This window comes from Monoraphidium neglectum (genome assembly GCF_000611645.1).
Source record: "Monoraphidium neglectum strain SAG 48.87 unplaced genomic scaffold scaffold00631, whole genome shotgun sequence".
Classification (NCBI taxonomy): domain Eukaryota; kingdom Viridiplantae; phylum Chlorophyta; class Chlorophyceae; order Sphaeropleales; family Selenastraceae; genus Monoraphidium; species Monoraphidium neglectum.
The window spans coordinates 1-18043 of record NW_014012997.1 but is presented as its reverse complement, the minus strand read 5'-3'; the positions used below and the strand labels follow the sequence as shown (position 1 = coordinate 18043).

At 64.8% G+C, this 18043-nt stretch overlaps 5 protein-coding genes across 5 annotated transcripts in view; 3 read left to right on the top strand and 2 right to left on the bottom strand.

Annotated features, from left to right (window-relative positions):
* MNEG_4523 (hypothetical protein) overlaps window positions 1-3419 on the top strand; it is a gene marked incomplete at both ends in the record, with an annotated part of 7609 nt that extends 4190 nt beyond the window's left edge. Inside the window, 3 exons of the mRNA XM_014047005.1 lie at window positions 994-1450; window positions 1907-2577; window positions 3349-3419. Of these exons, the coding sequence (XP_013902459.1) occupies window positions 994-1450; window positions 1907-2577; window positions 3349-3419 (1199 nt within the window). The remainder of the gene's footprint in view (window positions 1-993; window positions 1451-1906; window positions 2578-3348) is intronic.
* A 360-nt stretch (window positions 3420-3779) lies between these two features.
* On the bottom strand, window positions 3780-7328 carry MNEG_4522 (hypothetical protein; the record flags this gene model as incomplete). The annotated part of the gene is made up of 7 exons (XM_014047004.1): window positions 3780-4089; window positions 4399-4493; window positions 4798-4860; window positions 5103-5652; window positions 6055-6143; window positions 6510-6712; window positions 7004-7328. 7 exons carry the CDS (start codon window positions 7326-7328, stop codon window positions 3780-3782), a joined length of 1635 nt encoding a protein of 544 aa, XP_013902458.1.
* Window positions 7329-10415: 3087 nt separating this feature from the next.
* Window positions 10416-13157, top strand: MNEG_4521 (hypothetical protein; the record flags this gene model as incomplete). Its single annotated transcript, XM_014047003.1, has 8 exons — window positions 10416-10436; window positions 10636-10935; window positions 11151-11234; window positions 11403-11585; window positions 11781-11970; window positions 12138-12274; window positions 12424-12597; window positions 12855-13157. 8 exons carry the CDS (start codon window positions 10416-10418, stop codon window positions 13155-13157), a joined length of 1392 nt encoding a protein of 463 aa, XP_013902457.1.
* Window positions 13158-13331: 174 nt separating this feature from the next.
* Window positions 13332-14179, bottom strand: MNEG_4520 (hypothetical protein; the record flags this gene model as incomplete). The annotated part of the gene is made up of 2 exons (XM_014047002.1): window positions 13332-13416; window positions 13749-14179. 2 exons carry the CDS (start codon window positions 14177-14179, stop codon window positions 13332-13334), a joined length of 516 nt encoding a protein of 171 aa, XP_013902456.1.
* Window positions 14180-14260: 81 nt separating this feature from the next.
* On the top strand, window positions 14261-17554 carry MNEG_4519 (hypothetical protein; the record flags this gene model as incomplete). Its single annotated transcript, XM_014047001.1, has 7 exons — window positions 14261-14296; window positions 15039-15145; window positions 15414-15582; window positions 15959-16104; window positions 16387-16447; window positions 16664-16741; window positions 17522-17554. 7 exons carry the CDS (start codon window positions 14261-14263, stop codon window positions 17552-17554), a joined length of 630 nt encoding a protein of 209 aa, XP_013902455.1.
* Window positions 17555-18043: the final 489 nt, after the last annotated feature.

The window sequence follows — 18043 nt, the reverse complement described above, 5'->3', positions numbered from 1 at the left end:
GCAGCAGCAGCAGCGAGCGCGCCGCTGAGGCGCCTGAAACCGACAGCCGCGTGCTGTCGCTCGCTCCCGCGCACTAGTAATAGCAGCACGCCGCACTCTTTGCTACTAGTCCGGAGGCATTCTCCGAGGATTGATTTCCAGAGCCAGAAGCCAGGAGAAGAGCCCCTTCTATGATTCTATGGAGCCCTTCCTGACGCGTCTGGTTGTCTGTCGAGGAGCCAAAATTCAAATTTCGACAACGCACACTCCCCAAACGCTACCGTACAACTCAACATCAAAACTGTCACTTTTGTTTTCCACCATCAGCTGTCATGAACCGCACGCTGACGGCAATTGCTGTGGCCATAGCGCGATCTCGGGCCGAGGCCGCGTACAAACTATTTCGAAAATTACATGATGGACCAAATTTCTTGTTCAAGGGTTCAGAAACCCTCCAGCCCGCAGTGTTTGTACAGCTGCTAGAGGCGATGGGACGGTGCGCACCCGCCAGCAGCAGCACATGCACCAGCTTCGGCAAAAGCAGCAGCACCAGCAGCAGCAGCACCAGCAGCAGTGGAGACTATGCTCCTGACATTATCATGAATATAGAGATGTGCACGCAAATACCTCAGCACCACCAGGCCGCGCCAGCGCAAGGCCTGCACTGGTGCGCGCAGTGCGCATGCGGCGGAGGCTCGGAGCGGATCGCGTTCCACGAGCACCTCCCCCTGTCTGCCGCCGACGCGCTTCAACGCTTGGCGCATGGAAAATCATATGCGCAGATTAATACAGCCACGCTGCTGCGGATCATCGCGTCCCAAGGCGACACGCGGGCAAGATTTGCACCGCTCGGAACTGCGGAGTGCGCGGCCGCCACCGCCGCGGCCGTAGTGCGCGCGGCCGCCGCCGCCGCCGCCGGCGGCGGCGGTGACCGAGGCAGCGCCTGTGACTTGGCTGTGCGCAAGCGGGCGTGCGTCCTCGCCAGCTTGCTGACGTGTATCTGCTGCGTCCCAGGCGGCGACGCGCAGGTCATTGCGGCTGCCGCCGCCGTCGTGAACACGCCGGGCGCGGTCGAGGCGCTGCTCCAGGCGGGGCTGGCTGCCGCCGCGCTGGAGAACCTTGACGATCGGGTCAGCCCCTTGAAATGCCTTTCGGCGGTCGCCACGGGCATCAAGCGCGCCGACGGCCAGCAGGGCGAGGCAGAGAGCGCGGCCGTTGCTGCCTGGGTGCGCGTCATGACTGAGTCGGCGGGCCTCGCGGCCGACGTGCTGTGCGACTGCCTCGCGGAGGCTGGACCGCGCGCTGAGCTGGGGATGCAGCTCGCGCTCCACCTGACGTGCATCCTCCGCACGTTTGAGCCGGTGGCCATGGCCGTGACCGCGGCGGTCGCTTTGCGCGCGGCACGCTTCTTCCCGCTGCTCGCGGCGGCCGCGCGGCGGCCGGGCGCGGCACTGGGGCTGCAGGAGGACCTGTGGGAAGCGCTGCTGTGGCGCATGCAGCGTTGCGACCAAGCAATGGCTGCCGTGTGCTGCCCCGAAACCGTGGGGGCGCTGCTGGCAGTCCTTGCATCGGCCCGCGCCGCGCCGGCGCCCTCGGAGCCGACCGAGCCCTGCCCATTGGCAGCGGGGCACAAAGCCAGCGTGCTGGATCTGCAGGGGGCTGCAGCGCAGTGGCTGTCGCAGGTAGTGGTTTGTGAGCACAAAAGTGCTCCGGCAAGGCGCAGCGCTGTCGCGGCGGCGTCTGGCGCGGCGGCGATCCTGGTCGGCTGCGCACGCGCGGGCCTGGATGCGGCGGCAGCGGCGGCGGCGGCAATAGAGGGCTGTGCTCCCAGGCAGGGGTCCGAGCTGGCCGCACATGCGTTGTGGACGATGGCTGTAGTGGGCATTCGAGAGGTTGGCATTGAGGGAACCGCACGCCCAACATGCAGCGACGGCTGCAGCTGCGGCGGCAACAGCAGCAGCAGCAGCCGCGAAACCAGCAGCAGCGGCAAGCACGTCCACAATAACGGGACCAGCGGCAACTGGGCGTGGTTTGAGGCATTGCAGCGCTTCAGCGCTGTGCCGCTCGCGGTGCGTGCGCTGGAGATGCCGCAGCTCACCCTGAGTCAGAAGACCGACGCTGCATTTTTGCTTGCAGCCCTGGTGTACGGGCAGCAGCGGCGGCAGCAGGAGCAGGAGCAGGAGCAGGAGCGCGGGGCAGGGGGTGCCAGCGGAAACGCCGCCTCCACCGACGCCTGCCTTGCCGACGGCGGCGATGCGGCGGCGCTCCGATCGCGGGCGTGGGCCGTGCTTGCAGAAGCTATGCTCAAGGGTTGGGGCCTGACGGAGGTGCAGTGGCTCTGCGGCTTCAGCCACACCTTCAGGAACGAGCTGGCGGCTGCACCTGGCGCTTTGGCGGCGGTTGCGGCGATTCTACTCAACCCACAAACAAGCCAAAGCGATGCGGCACTGGCGCTGCAACTGATTGACGAGCTTGAGGTTTGGGCTGCCTGGCGGTGGCAGCTCGACGGCCGTGACAACCGCGACCGCAGCCGTGTCAGCAGCGGCGGCGGCGGCAGCAGCGGCAGCGGCAGCAAGGGCGGCGGCTTCAGCGGCAGGGGTGAGTGTGCAGGCCGCGGCGTGGCTGGTGGATTCGCGGGGCAGCAGAGTGAGCGCATGGACGCGAGGGGGGTTGTTGGAGGAGGGCAGGAAGAGGAATGGTCGAAGGAGGCTTCGGTGCACCAGGCGAAGGAGGCGTTGGAGCGCTTTTTGAGCCGGGCAGTACTGAGCGCGGCGGCTGGGGACGCGACGGCGACGATGGCAGCAGCCGAAGCGCGTGCCGCGCTTCAGGTTCTCAGCAGCGAACAAGTGCAGCAAACTCCTCAGCAGGTCGACCGGCAGCAGTGGTGGCGGCAGAAGGTCCAGCAGTTGCGGGCACAGAGGCGGCAGCTGCTGCCGCTGCCGGCAAGGCTGATCGAGGAGGAGCAGCAGCAGGCGCGGCAGGACGAAAGGCAGTCACCTGCAGATGCTGTGCCCTCCGGGCCCCCTTCGGGCAACGCAACCAAGGAGTCACCCCGCACACACCAGCGTGGCATCAGGCAGCACGCTTCCACCTGCGCCGCGTGCGGCAAGCAGGAGGCCGTCGGCGGCGTGCGCCTGCACCTCTGCCGCGGCTGCCGCGCGGCGTGGTTCTGCTCTGACGCGTGCTACAAGGGTTTTTGGCCCAACCACAAGGCCGCATGCCGCCAGGAGCAGGCGCGGAGGGCGGCGCAGCCGGCTTGAGCCATGACCTGAGCGAGCCTTTCCTGGGTGATTGTACTTGTCCCATCTTTCCACCTGGTATACCCCCTCCTTATTTTGCTGCAAAGCTTTCATTGCACTTGCGATCCAGGCATGAAGTTGACACTTGCAGAGTGCCAGTGGCGTTTCCTGAAGCACTGCACAAGCCTCGAGGATGCTTGAGGCTTGTCACGACAGGGCCGCTGAGCATGGACAGGGGTACACCCAACTGCTTGATACATTCAAAAAAATATTGCAGCACGGCCACGATTAACAAGCATGTCTCCATGTGCTGTTGATTGTTTGATGACCGCCACCACACCTGCTCCCCTCTTGAGCCCGCGCAACCCCCACACATGATGAGTGTGCGTGCCAACAGAAGCATCAACCTGATCTGAAAGCGCAACAAATCGAACCGTCTTGCGCTTGGACCACATGCCTCAAACCCCAGTCAGCAACAGAACGGGCGATGAGAGGTGCTCGCCGTGTGTGCGCGAAGCAACAGCGCAAGCAAAAGCCGCATCGCTCCCAGGCCGCTGCGTGCTACGGCCGCCGTGCCCTGGCGCCGCTGCCGCCGGCAGCGTCAGCCGCGCTGCCCGAGCGCTTGCAAAACGTCTTGTGGGACGCCCAGTCCCGCTTCTGGTGCGCCGCGCCGCAGTAGCGCGCCAGCCCCTGGCAGCCGCCGGAGCACCTCAGCAGCGGCCGGCCGTCCGGCTGGGAGCCCGCGCCGCAGCCGAGCAGCGCGCAGCGCATGCCCACGCGGTGGAGGGGCCCGCGCAGCAGCGAGGCGTGCAGCTCCGGCAGCGGGGGCCGGGTGTCGGCTGCGAGCGCCGCCACTATCGGCTCGACGCACCTGAGTGGGTGAGGGGGCAGCGGGGCGTGAGCAGCCGGCGTGGCGACAGGGGAGCTAGCTGGCCGTCGACCTGGCTGACACCGGCACACCACGCAGGGGCGGTCGCTCTATCAAGTAGTGCAGGTCAGTGTATGCAATGATGATAATGTCTCATAAGGCCAGGTGGCTGGAGGAGGGTATGACACGTACAGCGTGTCAAGGAGGTGTGCCCGCAAGCCCTGTCAGCCCATCGACCCGGCCCTGCGCCTGTGGCCACCCCTGCCTTCACTCGCCCCTCCTTGCAACGACGTTCTGCTGCCCGACACCCACTGAGCCCCTGCCTCTTTTCGCACTGGTTCCTGCATTTTCACTGACAAGAGCGCCGGCGATGCCGCTAGGGCGTGCTTCCAGGACGGCATGTACTCCTGTTGTTGACAGCGTTGGACGAAAAGTAGGTTGGGGCCTGCTGCAACTCCTTCGCTGGGGGTGCTGCTTATCTGATCAATCATTGATCAAAGAGGGACCCCATGCCCCCTATGCATCAGCTTTTGAAAAGTGCAAGCACCTCAGCAAGCGGGTGGTAGGTTGACAGCAGGGCGGTCAGGCAGCTGCGTGATGAGTAGTGACAGAGAAGGCAGGCGGCACCGTGGTAACGAGCAGCGGTGCGGCCAGTCAGCATCGCGTTAGCCGGCAGCAGTGCAGTCAACGAGTGACATCCTTAGACCGCACCTGGTACGTTTGACTCACTGACTCCTCGTATTCCTGAATCTGCCGCCGAGTCATGCGCCTCGCCTTGTCAGCAGGCGGAGTGGCCGGGGCAGTCGCCTGCACCGACATCGACAGAACCATCTGTCAGCCGCCAATTTCAAACGCCAGCTGCCCTTCACAGGCAACTAAACACGCGCAGGGGCGCCAACGTCATTTAGCTGACGCTCCGCAAGAAATCACTCACATGCATGCACTCACTAGCAAGGACGGGCAAATGCACGCCGTTTGGCAGCGCATGCTGCACACGGACAAACAGGCGCACCCACCTTTGAGCAGGGCACCCCACGCCACTGCCAGCGCCCCAGCACCTCCGCAACTGCGGCCGCGGCAAACGACACCGGCCGCGCGCGCAGCGCCGCCGCCAGCCCAGCCGCGTCCCCGTCCGCCCCGCCGCCGCCTGCGGCGCCCCCGCCCCCGGCCGCCGCCGCACGACCGGTTTCCTGTGCCACGCCGCTGCTGCTAGCGCCCGGCGTACCACCACCGGCCGCAGCCGCGCCCCCGGCCCTCGAGTCGCCGCTGCCGCCGCCGCTGCCGCTGCCGCCGCCGAGAGGCGCGGCCGCGCCAGGCGAGGGCGCCGACGCGGCGTTCGGCGGAGGCGGCGGAGGGATGCTGCGCTCAAAAAGCTCGGATACCGCCACTATCACGTTGCGGCACTCAGGGAACAGCTTCAGATCGACAGGGCTGTCCAAGGGGCGCCCGTCGCGCTCGCCCCGGCGGACCCCTTGGGGGGGCGCGGCGGTGTGCAGCAGGTTGATGGACAGCGCGCTCAGCGCGGCCGGCAGTTTGTACTTCACTAGGAACTTCGCGGCCTCGGGCCTGCGGCGCACGGATGGGATGGGCTTGATCAGCTGCACGGTGGTGTGCACTGTTCGCTCATCCCAATGTGCAAGTGCGCCCCTCCCCGTGTCTTAGATAACGATAAGTTAAAATCCCCATGCATTGGGTCCCAGGCCGCATTGTGCACAGCATCCCACAAAAGCAGCAGCCCGCCGCCCGCAACGGCCAACGGAAGGGAGACACGGGAAGGCAGCAGCGGCGGCGGGCAAGTGCAGGCTGCCGTGCGCCAGAGGCGACTGCGGCAGCTATCCTATCCGGTCCGTGGGCACCGGGCCTTCAGGCAAGGCGCCCTGCACCTCGCTGGTCAGCGGGGTCGTCCAGGCCACGTCATGGGGCAGGCAATACGCACCGCCGGACGCCGTGCTGCCCTTGCGCACCCACCAGTCGCCCGCGTGGTACAGCAGCGGCAGCGCGTTGATGACGTCAGCAACGCCAAAGTAGTTCTCCACGGCGCAGCAAGGGTTGGACACCTGCGCAATGGGAGCCTTGCAAGTATTGCGCCTCGCTCCCCACCAGCAGTGCAAGGGGCGCGTGCTGGGCAACTACTGCAGCGCCTGCTGGGCTACCTCGGCTGCAAGCACGACCTCGACCCCCTGCCTTCTTGCAATCAAGTCAGGGCCGGGGCGTTGCTCTCTCGTCACCAGAGCTGCAGCTGATGGTGTGCGAGGCACTGCGATGTGCAAATAACAGGCACGTCCACGCGACCCACACAAATCAAGGCGGGGGTCGAGCAGCAACAACCAGGGCGAGCAATCCCACTCCATCCCCGGCACTGCGAAACGCTGCAAGCGGGGCGCAGGGCGCGATGAGGAGCTCTGCCCCACCCCATTGCTCACCAGGTCAAACACGCTTGCGAGGTATTTGACCAGGGCCTCCGAGAGGGGCTGCGGGTCCAGCGTCCCCAGCATTGCGGCGGGGCGGCGGCAGGCCAGCAGGCTCATGATCTGGACCGCGAAGTGCGCGGCCTTGGGCGCGGCTTGGCCGCAATTGTCGACCACGCCCACCAGGTTTGGGAAGAGCAGGCCGTGGAACATCTGGCCTGCGCGCGAGGCGGGGAGGATTGGGGTGTTGCATGATGCTGCGGATTCAGGGTCAAGTGCTGCTGGGGATGGTGTGGTGCATGTGGATGGCTCGAGGGCGGTGGCAGGCATGCACATGCACACCCACCTGGTTGCATGCAGCCGGCTGACGGGATGCAGATGCGGCATGCGAGCGCTTTTGAGAAAATGCAACGCCACAGTGCAGCGCAGAATATCCCGCAACAGCGCCGTCGCTACCGAAACACACACGGCACATGCAGCCCGCGCGTTCCCGCAGGCTTGGTTCCTACCCGTTGCCAAGCCGTGCTGCACCATCCGCTGCACGTACTCGGCGGGCTGAGCTGGCATCTGGGAGACCAGCGCGTCGTACAGCGACTCCTGGTGCGCCGCGAGCGCCGGGTGGCGCCAGGTCAGCATGCTGCGCACAAACCCCATGACCAGCACTGCCCAGTGCAGCGCCTGGTGCACGGTGCCCCACGCGCGCGGCGCGGACGGCGGCAGGGGGCCGCCGTGGCCCCCGGCGGCGTGGCCGGCCTGGACTGCGGTGTTGCAGGCCGTGCAGGGCCAGATGAGCAGCTGCCCGGAAGCTGCGAACGGCGTCTGACTCATGATCATGCCCGCAAAGAAGGTGGCGACCCGGAGTTCCTCGGCAATGTCGGTGGCGGCGTTTGGGTTAGCAAGGAACGCAGCGGCGTCGGCGGCGTCGAAGACGCTCCAAGGCAGCTCTGCACAGTTGTGCAGAAGCCCAGTGCTGGTCGGGGGTTGGGGGTGACACGGTGCGCATATGGGGGACAGTCAAGTAACACATGAGATTGTGAGCGTCGAGGGCAGGGCGCGGGGCACTACTGGAAGCGCCGGCACACGCATGGCGCCTGCAGGACGTCCAGATGACCGCACACCTTTCTTGGCTTGGGGTCGTCACTCGGGAGCTCGTGCGCACAGGCGAGCCGGCCTGGCGGATCTGCTGCCATATCCCAGGCAGTGTGAAGCCAGCAGCAGCCCTTGCGTGCTGCTTCAGCACCAAGTTCTCACATTGCTGGTTCGTCAGCATGGTTGCGCTGGAGCGCGGGTTTGGAAGGACAGCAGAGATGCACACAAGGGGTGGCGGCTGGTGACTGTGGCTGAGCAGGCATGGAGGCAGCAGAGCACGGCACCGTTGTGCTGTGGCGGACATGCAGCGGCTGGTCATCGCAATGTAATCACCGTCGGCACCAGCCGTTCTCAACAAGCAAATCATGATCCCTGCAATGTTCCGGCGGTAGACACACTTTTCGTGTCGTAGAGATGCTCACTTGCTGAGTTGCCCGTCGTATCGATCCTTTCGATCTGGACCTGGAATGCGCCCTGCCTTGCAATGGTGATGCGTCGGAAATCAACATCCAAAGCGTTGTGTGCAGGGAACATCGATGTCGAGTGCTGCACTCCCTTGTCAACATGGGACTGTTGCTGCACATGCAGCTCCCAACTGCTTCGCATGTGGTTCAAGGCAGTCACGCGTATCACGCTTGATTTTGAGGGACGCGAACTTGCCGAGGTACAGGTACGCAAATCGACAAGCTGGACTCTGTCAATGAGAGTCCATGGCTCTCCGTTTGGCCCAACTGTCTTGCGCTGACGATGCAGCATGCAGGGCGGCTCAAGCTGCTGCTGCGCCTCCAGGTGTGCGCACAAGCAGGATGCTTCACGTCTGAAGTTGCGTACATGCAGGGCATACCCTGGTGCACCATGACTTCGCACTATGGTGCTGGCAAAGCTGTGATGTCAATGGAGGCAGACCAAGGAGTCCACTCAACAGTGGACTGCAGGACATCACTGGCAGTCAACCTGGAGAGCAAGGCGTTGACGACAGTGTTGGCCTCACCCAATCCACCAGCTGTGTACATGGTATTGTAGACGTGCTACAACATGGTATTGTAGACGTGCTGCGACAACAAGAGACAGGCCTTGCAAGCGGCGGCAAGCCGACACTCTCATGGCAGTGTCGCATGCATAAAAGGGCAACCTGAATTGACAGCACTTGCAGCATTATGTATGCCGCATAAAAAAAATTGCTCTCATCATCATTCGTCCATCGTAGTGTGTCATAAGATACCGTGTGTTGCCGGGCGTGCGGATATATATGGATCACGATCAACCTGGCAAAGATCCAAGATGCACGAGACCATGGCAGAACGGCTTCTGCCCGTGCTGGGTGGAGAGCTGCTGGCGCAGGGGCTCGCACAGATCGCAGTTGCCGCCGACCATGGGCCTGACGACTCCGTCCCAATCGAGGCACGCTGGAGGGACAAACGCTGCCTGCCTCTGACAATCACCACAATCAGTGTCATGTGAATACTCAGCTGAAAGCGCAGAGCCCCACCCCGCCACACTGCCGCGCACCCGACCCAGCCCATCCGCGCCGCTGTGGCACGTTTGAATGCACCAATGGACTAACAGGTCGATGTTTCCATGGTACTTGCCGAAAGCCCGGGCCTGGGCTTGGCCATCATTCAAGATGCAGCAGGTGGGCTGCAGACACGCATGCAGATACAGGCTCCTGACTTGGCCCCTAGACCCATGCTTGGAACAGTACCGCACCCCAGGCGTGAGCGCGGCGGCGACGCTCCAGCAGCCTTGTGCTGGCCTCACAGACGCTTAGCTCCTCAAAGTGCAATGCAAACGCACATGCATGCAATCCTGGGACGGCGCACCGGTATTTGCATGCCAGCATCTCACGCTGGATGCACCTCCCGCAAACACTGCACACAGGCGCCCTGCCCCAGGACCTTCGGGCGCTGGTGCAGCGGCGGCTGGACGCCAGCGGGTTTGAGCACGCCGTGCCGCGCCTCGCCCTCAGGCTCACAAACGTAAATGCTCACGCCCAACAAAGCTGAAGCATGCATCTGCAGCAGTAGACGCGGGTACAGCAGGCGCCATGCAACGGGCCGCAGCATGCGTGCATGCAGGGTACATGCATGCACCAGCTGAGTGCCATGCACCTCGCATGGCGTGAACCTCTTGACATGCACACCTGCGCATCCGTGCATGCTTTTATGCCACCTCCAGGTGCCCATGCCGCTGCTGGCACCTAGCGAGGCTGCCAGCTTGGTGATCCACCATGGGGGCCCCCTGTTGGTATCTTTCGCCGGCGTTGTCAGCGGCGTCGCCAGCCCCGGCCAGCGTGTCGTCAGCCGCCGCCTCACCTGCCCTTTCTGCGCCGCAGCAAGCGACGTTCCGGACGGTTCCAGGAGCATGCTCTGCTGCGGCAGCAACGTGGCAGCGGCAGAGGAGGATGTCACCAACAGGTGTGGTGGGGCTAAAATTTTTGCCAGGGCGGTTGGTGAGTCGAAGCAAGCAGGAATGACCAGGGACCTCGGTGCTCGTTTTGCAGCTTGAGAATCCATGCGTGTCCCAAGCAGCCAATGTGAAAACGTACGATCCCAAGATCCTTTAACACGCCTTGCGCACAGAGTGGTCTCCCGTGTCCAGCGGCTTTGGGTGTCCGACCTGCGCACCTGCCCCCCCTCGGCTGCCGGTTGCGCGACTGCGCCACCGCCGCCGCCGGTTTTTGGCGTCTCGTCCGAGCCGCTGGTTGTGTCGGCCGAGGACGACCTGGCGGACTGTTGTGCCTTGGGGCAGGCGGTGCACGTGGTGGGCTTCGCTTCACAGCGGGCAGCGGGCAGCAGCGGCGGCGGTGGTAATGCAGGTGCAGGCGTGCAGCCAATGGCCAAGACAGGCATTGAGGTGGGGCCAAGTTTGGGGTAGGGGGAACAGGGGTACACTGTGCGGTGTCACTTGAGAGCTGTGATGGACACCCAATGTGTATGGCAGGCTTGGTCACCTTCGCACCCACCTGTGTATCATAACCAAACTGTGTGGTTCAGTCGCGTTAACATTCTGACCCACCCGCTGACCGCCCCAACCCTTGTCGTCCCTGCAACAGGTAGAGGCCAGGTCCATGGCTTTGACAGCGCCCCACCAGCGCTGGCGCCTCTTCGGACCAGAGGCATCGGGCCTTGAGGCGGCCGCGGAGGCCACGCATGGCCCGCTGGCAGCGCTGGTTGAGATGCTCAATGCAGCCATGCGATTTGAATTCGACCCTCATGTGGCCCTGACACTGCTCACGTCCGCAGCAGCATGCGCGGCAGGGGCGGGTGCGCGATATGCGGGTGATTACGGCGGCGCCGCGGAAGGGGTGGGGCTAGGGCCGCAGCAGCTGCTAGGCGGGCAGGGCAGACATCAGGTGGGCAGCTGAGCTGTGCGTGGTGTGAAGGATTTACGCCCTGCGTCATGAAGGCCGCACGTACTCGTCATCAAACCACTCCTGACGTGCGCTTGTTGCATGCAGCAGCATCGCAGCGGCCACTAATTAGATATTCCTCAACCATGCACAGTAACACCCAGCCACGGTACGCGCCATCAAGGCCTGTGTTCACCCCACATGACGCACCCCTGCAGATCAACGTGCTGCTACTGCAAGAGGACGGTGCACCCCAGACGCTGCGGATGCTGAAAGGAGCCGCGCAGCTGCTCAGCCCGCAGGTCAGCCGCCAGCCCTGCATCTATAAACACATTACATCCTATTGGTGTCACTCTTTGCCTGCTGTGCGGCTACTCTAGCAGCATTCTTCTGTGTGTTTAGTACGTCTGTTGCCGCCCAACATTTTACGCTAGCCCTCCTCTCGTCTGATCCCGCATTCGCTGCGGCAGGTGTGCTGCCTGCCGCTCGGCCACGCCGAGCAAGTGCTCCCGACGGTGGTGCAGGGCCGCGACGGCGCCTACTCCGCGTTCTGCAGCGCCCTGGGCAGCGCCAACACGGGGGTGGCGGTCGTCGACATGGACGCCCTTGCGGCAAAGTCTCGCAAACAGCTGGCGGACGTGCTGCAGAGGGCGGTGCGTGGCTGCTGGGCGGTGGAGGTCGGCGGCGGCTGATGATTCCTGATGACGCTGCAGGGCTGCGCAAGGGCACAAGCGCACAGGCGCCGTTTACACAGAGGGCCAGAATGAAGCACGTAGATATGCTCATACGAAAGCCGCCTGCTTTCCCACGCACGCCTGATGCACTGAACAACCTCACGCAACCCCCAGGCCGTGGGCGCCGCTGGGGCGCCCGGCCTAGTGGTGCCCCAGACCGCCACTGTGTGGGCGGCGTGCGGGCAGTCGGACCTCATCCCTGCAGATCCCAGCGCGTGCGGGGCCTCGGTCGGCAAGCGCTGGGCCAAGCCCACCGTCAGCTGCTCAGGCTTTGATGTGGTCCTGTCGGACGGCTCAGACGAGTGTGAGTAGGGTGCTGCCTGCCTGCCCTTCATCCAAAAAGCCGGCACAGCTGCATTACTCTGGTGTGCTTTGCTGCTCCGCAAAGGAAGCGGCTGCATATTACTCGAACGCCTGTGTGTCCTAGATTTATCCACCCTGACCCATTCGGTGCCATCGCCCATGTCGCAGCCCAGCTGCTGTGGGGCGGGGCAAAGCCCAGCATGGACCCTCTCAGGGCCGCGGCGCTGCTCCAGCACGTGATGGCGTGCGCGTCTGGCCGCCCGCCGCCAGCGCTCGGCGCAGGCGCGCACGGTTTCTTGTCTCAGGTGCGACTGCCAAAAAGCCGCCGAAGTGAATAACCTGACCTGCACAACGCATGCATAACATCAACCTCAGGATCAGGTTGCCTGAGCACTGCTGCCTTTGTAATTTGATATTCACCCCAGCCACATCCTTGGTCCCCTCTGCGCTGCAGTACGCCCGCGTCCTGCGGCAGTCCACGCAGCTGCCGGGCCCCCAAGCCGAGCTGCTCGGGTCGCTAGCGCGCCTCGCGCGCGCGTCCGCGGCGCTCAGGGGCGGCGACGAGGCCCAGGAGGCGCCCGACGCGATGCTGGCGGTGCTGCTGGTGGACCAGACCGTCGTGAGCAAGGTGGGGCATGCGCATTGCCTCGCCGTTTTGCCAGCAACACATTGGCTGGCTGTGCTGCGTGCGCTGTATGTGCCCAAGAGATGCCGCGCGCCGCGGGCGTGGGGCGGAGACACACCTCGGGCAGGACAAGGCGAGGCTTCGGCTCCCAAGACATCGGTTTGGACTACCAACAAAAGCCTTGCCGCAGCTGACCCCTTGACTCATAAAGCTGGCTGATGTGCCGCGCTCGTCGTCGCTCTGCCTCGACTCATTTGCAGATGGGCGGCAGCTACCAGAGCGCGCTCGACCTGCCGGGCGCTTGCGGCCTGGCCTACACCGACGCTCGCAGCCTGGACGAGCAGCTGCAGGCCATGCACCAGCTCGCAGACCGGCTGTTCAGGCAGTTCGAGGCGCCCAGCTGCGGCGGGTTTGGCGGCGACAGGGGCGGCGGCGGGGGCGGGGACGAGGAGGGCGAGGGCGGCGACGCCCGTCGCCGCTGCTGGGCTGCAAGCGATGCGGCTGCGGAGGGGTGGGGCCTGGCATTGTCTGGCGGCGAGAGTGACGCAGACGGCGGCCGGTGACGTGCGTGCTCGCGAGCGGCAGCCATCTTCCTCTGCACTTTTGAGGCCCTGGTGCTTAGGCCGCCAGCTTGAAACCCTGCACCACAACCGCGGCGGCTGCGCAACATGTGAAGAATCCGACTTGGTGTGAACATAGTTTACAGCTGCACAGAAGGGTGCGGGCAACAGCGTTTGTCACTTCTTGCCAGACCTCTTCTTCTGCCCCTTCTTTGGAGGAGCGCGGCCGGTGGCCTTGTCTCGCGCAACTCGGTCCAGGCGCCTGGGCACATAGGGAAGGGTTCAACATAACAGCCGTCAGCGAGGGGAAGGCCAGCGCAAGGAGGATGGAGAGCGCAGCAGGCGGGTGTGGAGCAGCGACTCTGGAAAAGCAAGGGTGGTTCGCATCAACCATTTCTCCAGCTCCCCTGGGTGCCAGCCCTCTTGAGAGATGTGATGCCGTACCAAAGCGGCAACGCGTTCCGTGCTGCAGATGCAGGTTCACACGCAACCAGACATATGCACATGCAAAAACACACACACACACACACACACGGCCTGCAGATCGACCGAGTCCTCCGCGCCCTGCCCGCCCCACCACGGCCCACCGCTCACTCTGTTTCGATGTCGTTCTCAAACAGGGGCGCCTCCTGCCCCCGCAGCATGAAGTACCAGTCCAAGATCTCCTTGCCCTTGAGGGGCCGCATCAGCGCCTTGCGCCCAGATCGCCGCCCGTCGCCGATGGTGGTGTCGAACACGCGCGCGCGGATCTGCTCGAGCGTCTCCCCCGCGGTTGCGTCCTGCTGTGGCTGCTGCTGCTGCGCCTGCGTGCCCCCCGAAGGCACGCCGGCTGCCTGCCGGTGCTGCTGGTGCTGCTGCTGCTGGTGGCCGCTTGTGCTGGCGGCCTCGCTGCTGAGCAGCCGCAGGCAAAGGGCTTGGTGCGGTGACGCAGCGGCACCCGCTGCATGCTGCTGCAGCAGCACTGGCAGGGCCCTCAGCAGCAGGCCGCCAAGCCGCTGCGAGTTCCCAGGAGCGGTGCAAGCCATAGCGCACTAGATGTACAAGGCCTGGCCCTTTCCTGCCGATAAATGGGAGGCGCTCCACCAGAAACGCACTAAAACAAAACGATGGCCCTGGCAGTGAACGTCCGCTCTAGACCACTAGTCAGAGAACTGTGAGCAGTTACGATACATTGTGCGGGATTCCTTCTCACCAGGTGTGTCCAGATGTTTTCTTGTGGGGCGTGTGACCGAAGAGACCGCTCGGCTTGCTGTGAATCGCACCCGGGTGACAAGATGTGATCTGGTCCAGCCTTCAATTCCCGTGTATGTTGACGTTAAGAGTTGTGCGTTATTGGCAGAGAGCATGCAGCGATGCACGGGCTAAAGCTTCTGAAGCAGCGGTTCACAGGGCAAGGGACGCCCGGGCCCACCCCAGAGAAAGAAAAGAGATTATCTGACGGAGGATCTGCGCCACAGCCTCGCCAACAGCCAGCCAGCGGACAGAGCACCGGACATGGAGGGTCCTCCACGCCCGCAGGCTCTGGATCGGGGGCTCAAGGCGTGCAGCTGCTGCCAGTGGGCGGTCCCAGCGTACAGTTGCTTCCGGCGGGCACGCAGCCTTGGGACGGCCAAGGGGCGAGGACCGCCAGTGGGGCGAGCAGCGAAACGAGACGCTCGAGACCCGTGAACCTTGCCGAGGTGGGCACTGACGGGCGAAATGAAATCCATCCGTATGCTGAGGTCGCGTGGCGTCGTTTGTAGGGCGCTTGGTGCCGCGCGCCGGCCTCGGGCATCAGCCGGCGCTGCCCGCGGCGCTGCGTCACCGTGCACCGCTGGCTGTGCGAGCGCCGCCGTGGCCCTTGGCCCCTGGCCAAGCCCGCCCGTGCGCCGGGCCGCCGCGCAGGTCAAGGACGTGCTGCAGCAGCTGACGGCAGTGAACGTCAACCCCACCATCGGCCTGGCGGAGGCGGCGGAGCTGCTGTGCACCCACCTGGGGGTTGCCCTCGTCAGGTGCACACGTGGCGCCGCGCCCTGTGCGCATGCGCATATATGTACCCGCAACCGCTCGGCCTTCTGTGGGAGCGCCCAGGCTCCCAGCCGCAGCAAGCAGCCCCGCCGGCTGCAGTCCCCCGGCTTGGAACACTCCTGTGGTCGCGCCGCAGCGCGTTGGGCCCCCACGTGCCGCCAGCTGCCCCCCGCCACGGACCCCCTCCTCCCCTCAGCCCTCGCCCGACCCCGCTCCGCCGTGCGCCCCCACCCCACTCCCCACACCCCACAGCATCATCGGCTCGACCGAGGGGCTGGCATCCTACATCCTGCTGGCGGCGCACGGCACGGGCGCGGCCGAGCTGGAGCGGGACGTGGTGATGAAGGGGGCGGACTGGAGCCCCTTCCAGCTGGAGGGGCGCACCGCGCACCTGCACCTCACAGCAGAGGATGACGACCAGGTGTGGCTCTGCCGGGGGGAAGTCCAACGGGCGCGGCGCCGCGCCGGGGGCGTCTGTGTGCGGCTGGGCGCGGGCGGTAGCTGATAACCTCCGGGCCTGAGGCGGGCGGCGGGCGGCAGGCGGCGCGGCGCGGCGCAGGGGCGGGCCCAGCGCCGCAGCCTGCCAGGGCCCGAGGGACGTGACCGCGCAGCCCGCCAGCGGCCGCCCTTCCGTGCGCCCTGTGGTTGAGCGGGGTGCGAGGTGCACAGTCGATGCGACGCAGCGTCGCGCGGCGCGGTTGGCGCCATCTAAAATCAGCCCTTGAACCCTGCACGCCGTGGCCGTCCCCACCCCACTTCCACCCACGCGCCGCGCCCCGCCCGGCCTCGGCCGCCAGGCGCTGGCGCTGCCGAAGGACTGGGCGGTGCTGTACCACACGCACGGGCTGCGCAGCTTCTTGGCGGTGCCGATCGGCACGACTAATGAGACGCTGGGGCTGCTGACCGTGGCCAAGCAGGAGGCGCACGCATTCGACGACGAATGGTGCGCGATCTGGACAGACCGTGCAAACACCACGCCCCACAGCAATTGGACCAGCGGCCTGCAGCCGCAGCTGCGCGGCTGAGGCAGCGTTCGCAGCTGTATGCATGCATGCACGCGCATGCCGGAGCCACAGATGCCTGCCGCAGCACGGACCGGCATGGCTGCGGCTGTGGCTGCGGCTGCCCGCGGTTTGGAGGCAGCGCCGCGGGAGCGGGGGCGTGGCCCTATTGCTGCGCTTGCTTGGTGCTGAGCGAGCGCTCGTCGTCCCGCGCCGTCCCGCAGGTGGGAGCCGATGCTGGGCGTGCTCTCCGTTGGGCTGCTGCCGCACCTGCGCAACGACCAGGTGCGCCCGCCACACCAGCGCGCCGTGAACAGCGACGCCTGATGTGCTTTTGGGCGTGCACGCGTCGCCATCCTCGGGTTTCCCAAGCGCGAGAGGTGCCCTGTCACCTATTTGTTGTCTTGACTGAACTGGTAAATCCTGCTTTTTGGGGTTGCTTGTAGGATTGATGTGTCTCCCGCATGCGCTTCCGCGCAACCTTGCCCCCCCCCCTCAAAGGTGTCCCACCTGTGCCACCTGGTGCGTGTGCTGGACGGCACCAGCGACTACCTGGCACTGGTGGCGCTGCTGCTGCAGGTGTGTGTGTGTGCGTGTGTGTGTGTGCGTGTGTGTGTGGGCACATGTGAGTGTGCCTGCATGCTTCTGCGTATGACGTGTGCGTGAATGTGTGAGTGTGTGTAAGCACGCATGTGCTTGCTTATGTGTGTGTGTGTGTTGTGTGTATGTGTGTTGAAAAGGACCACTTTGTTGGCGCTGAGCGTGTTGGTGGGCATGTGTGGGTGGGCCTCCGGTGCTCAGAATGCATTCATGCGTGCATGGATAAGCAAGGGCAACCGTGAATGGGTTGTTGTGTATATTCAGGGCGGGACGTCATGGCACCCTTGGGAGGGTCTAAACAACAGAGCAGGTTGCAAGGGGCTCTTCGGGGCACTTGTGTGGGTCCGCTGTCGCGCTGACGGGCGGTCAGGGATGGCACTGGGGGCGCAAGGGCCCAATGGCTGACTCAGCACCGTCACGGACACAGCCAGAGGGCACTTGACCCGGTAGCAGGCGGCTGTCCAGCTGCACCAAGCGCACTGGCCCTCGCGGGGGCGCAGGGTTTCGATGCCTAGCAGGGCTGGCTGTGACGTGTCGCTGGTAGGCGCCGCTACTGCCCACGGCCACATTTCTGCTGCGTCGCCTCTGCCGCGCTGCCTCCGCTGCGTCGCCTCTGCATGCGCGATGACTCACACAAACCGTGTATCCTCAGCAACCGCTCTCACACCCACACCACATGTGTGCGTGCACGCACGCGCCTGCACACACATACACACATGCACGCACCCAAACATGCGAGCACGCTCACATACACCACAGCTCTCGGACTTGCCTATTCCTATCCTCGTGTGATTACTCACCTTCTGATGGAGGTCATTACAGTCAAATGTATTGCAACCCCGCCGCTTGCAGCTGACAACTTTCAATCCTGTGAACACAACCCGCCCAACCCGACCAGGGGGCCCACCGCATGCTGCTGAAGACCACCAACATCAAGATGGGCGTGCGCCTCGGACTCCTCAACCAGGACCAGTCCAAGGCGCTGATCTTCGAGGTCGACCCCTCCAAGATTGCGGGTGGGGGGGGTCGCGCGTCCGGGCGTGGCCGCAACGATGACACGGGGTCAGGCTGGGCTCAGGCCATTGCTCTTTTCTTCACCTCCCACTGCCTCGGGCTCCTCTGCAGCCCGTCCGAGCCCGCAGCACGGGCCGAGTCGCAGTCGGCCGATGCCCTCCTTGCAGCTCGAGATGGCTGCGCATCCCAAACGAATTCCCACAGTGGGACTGTTCGACGCGCTATTCTCAACCATCCATGCGCCGATCACCCCTGTCCTCCCCCCCC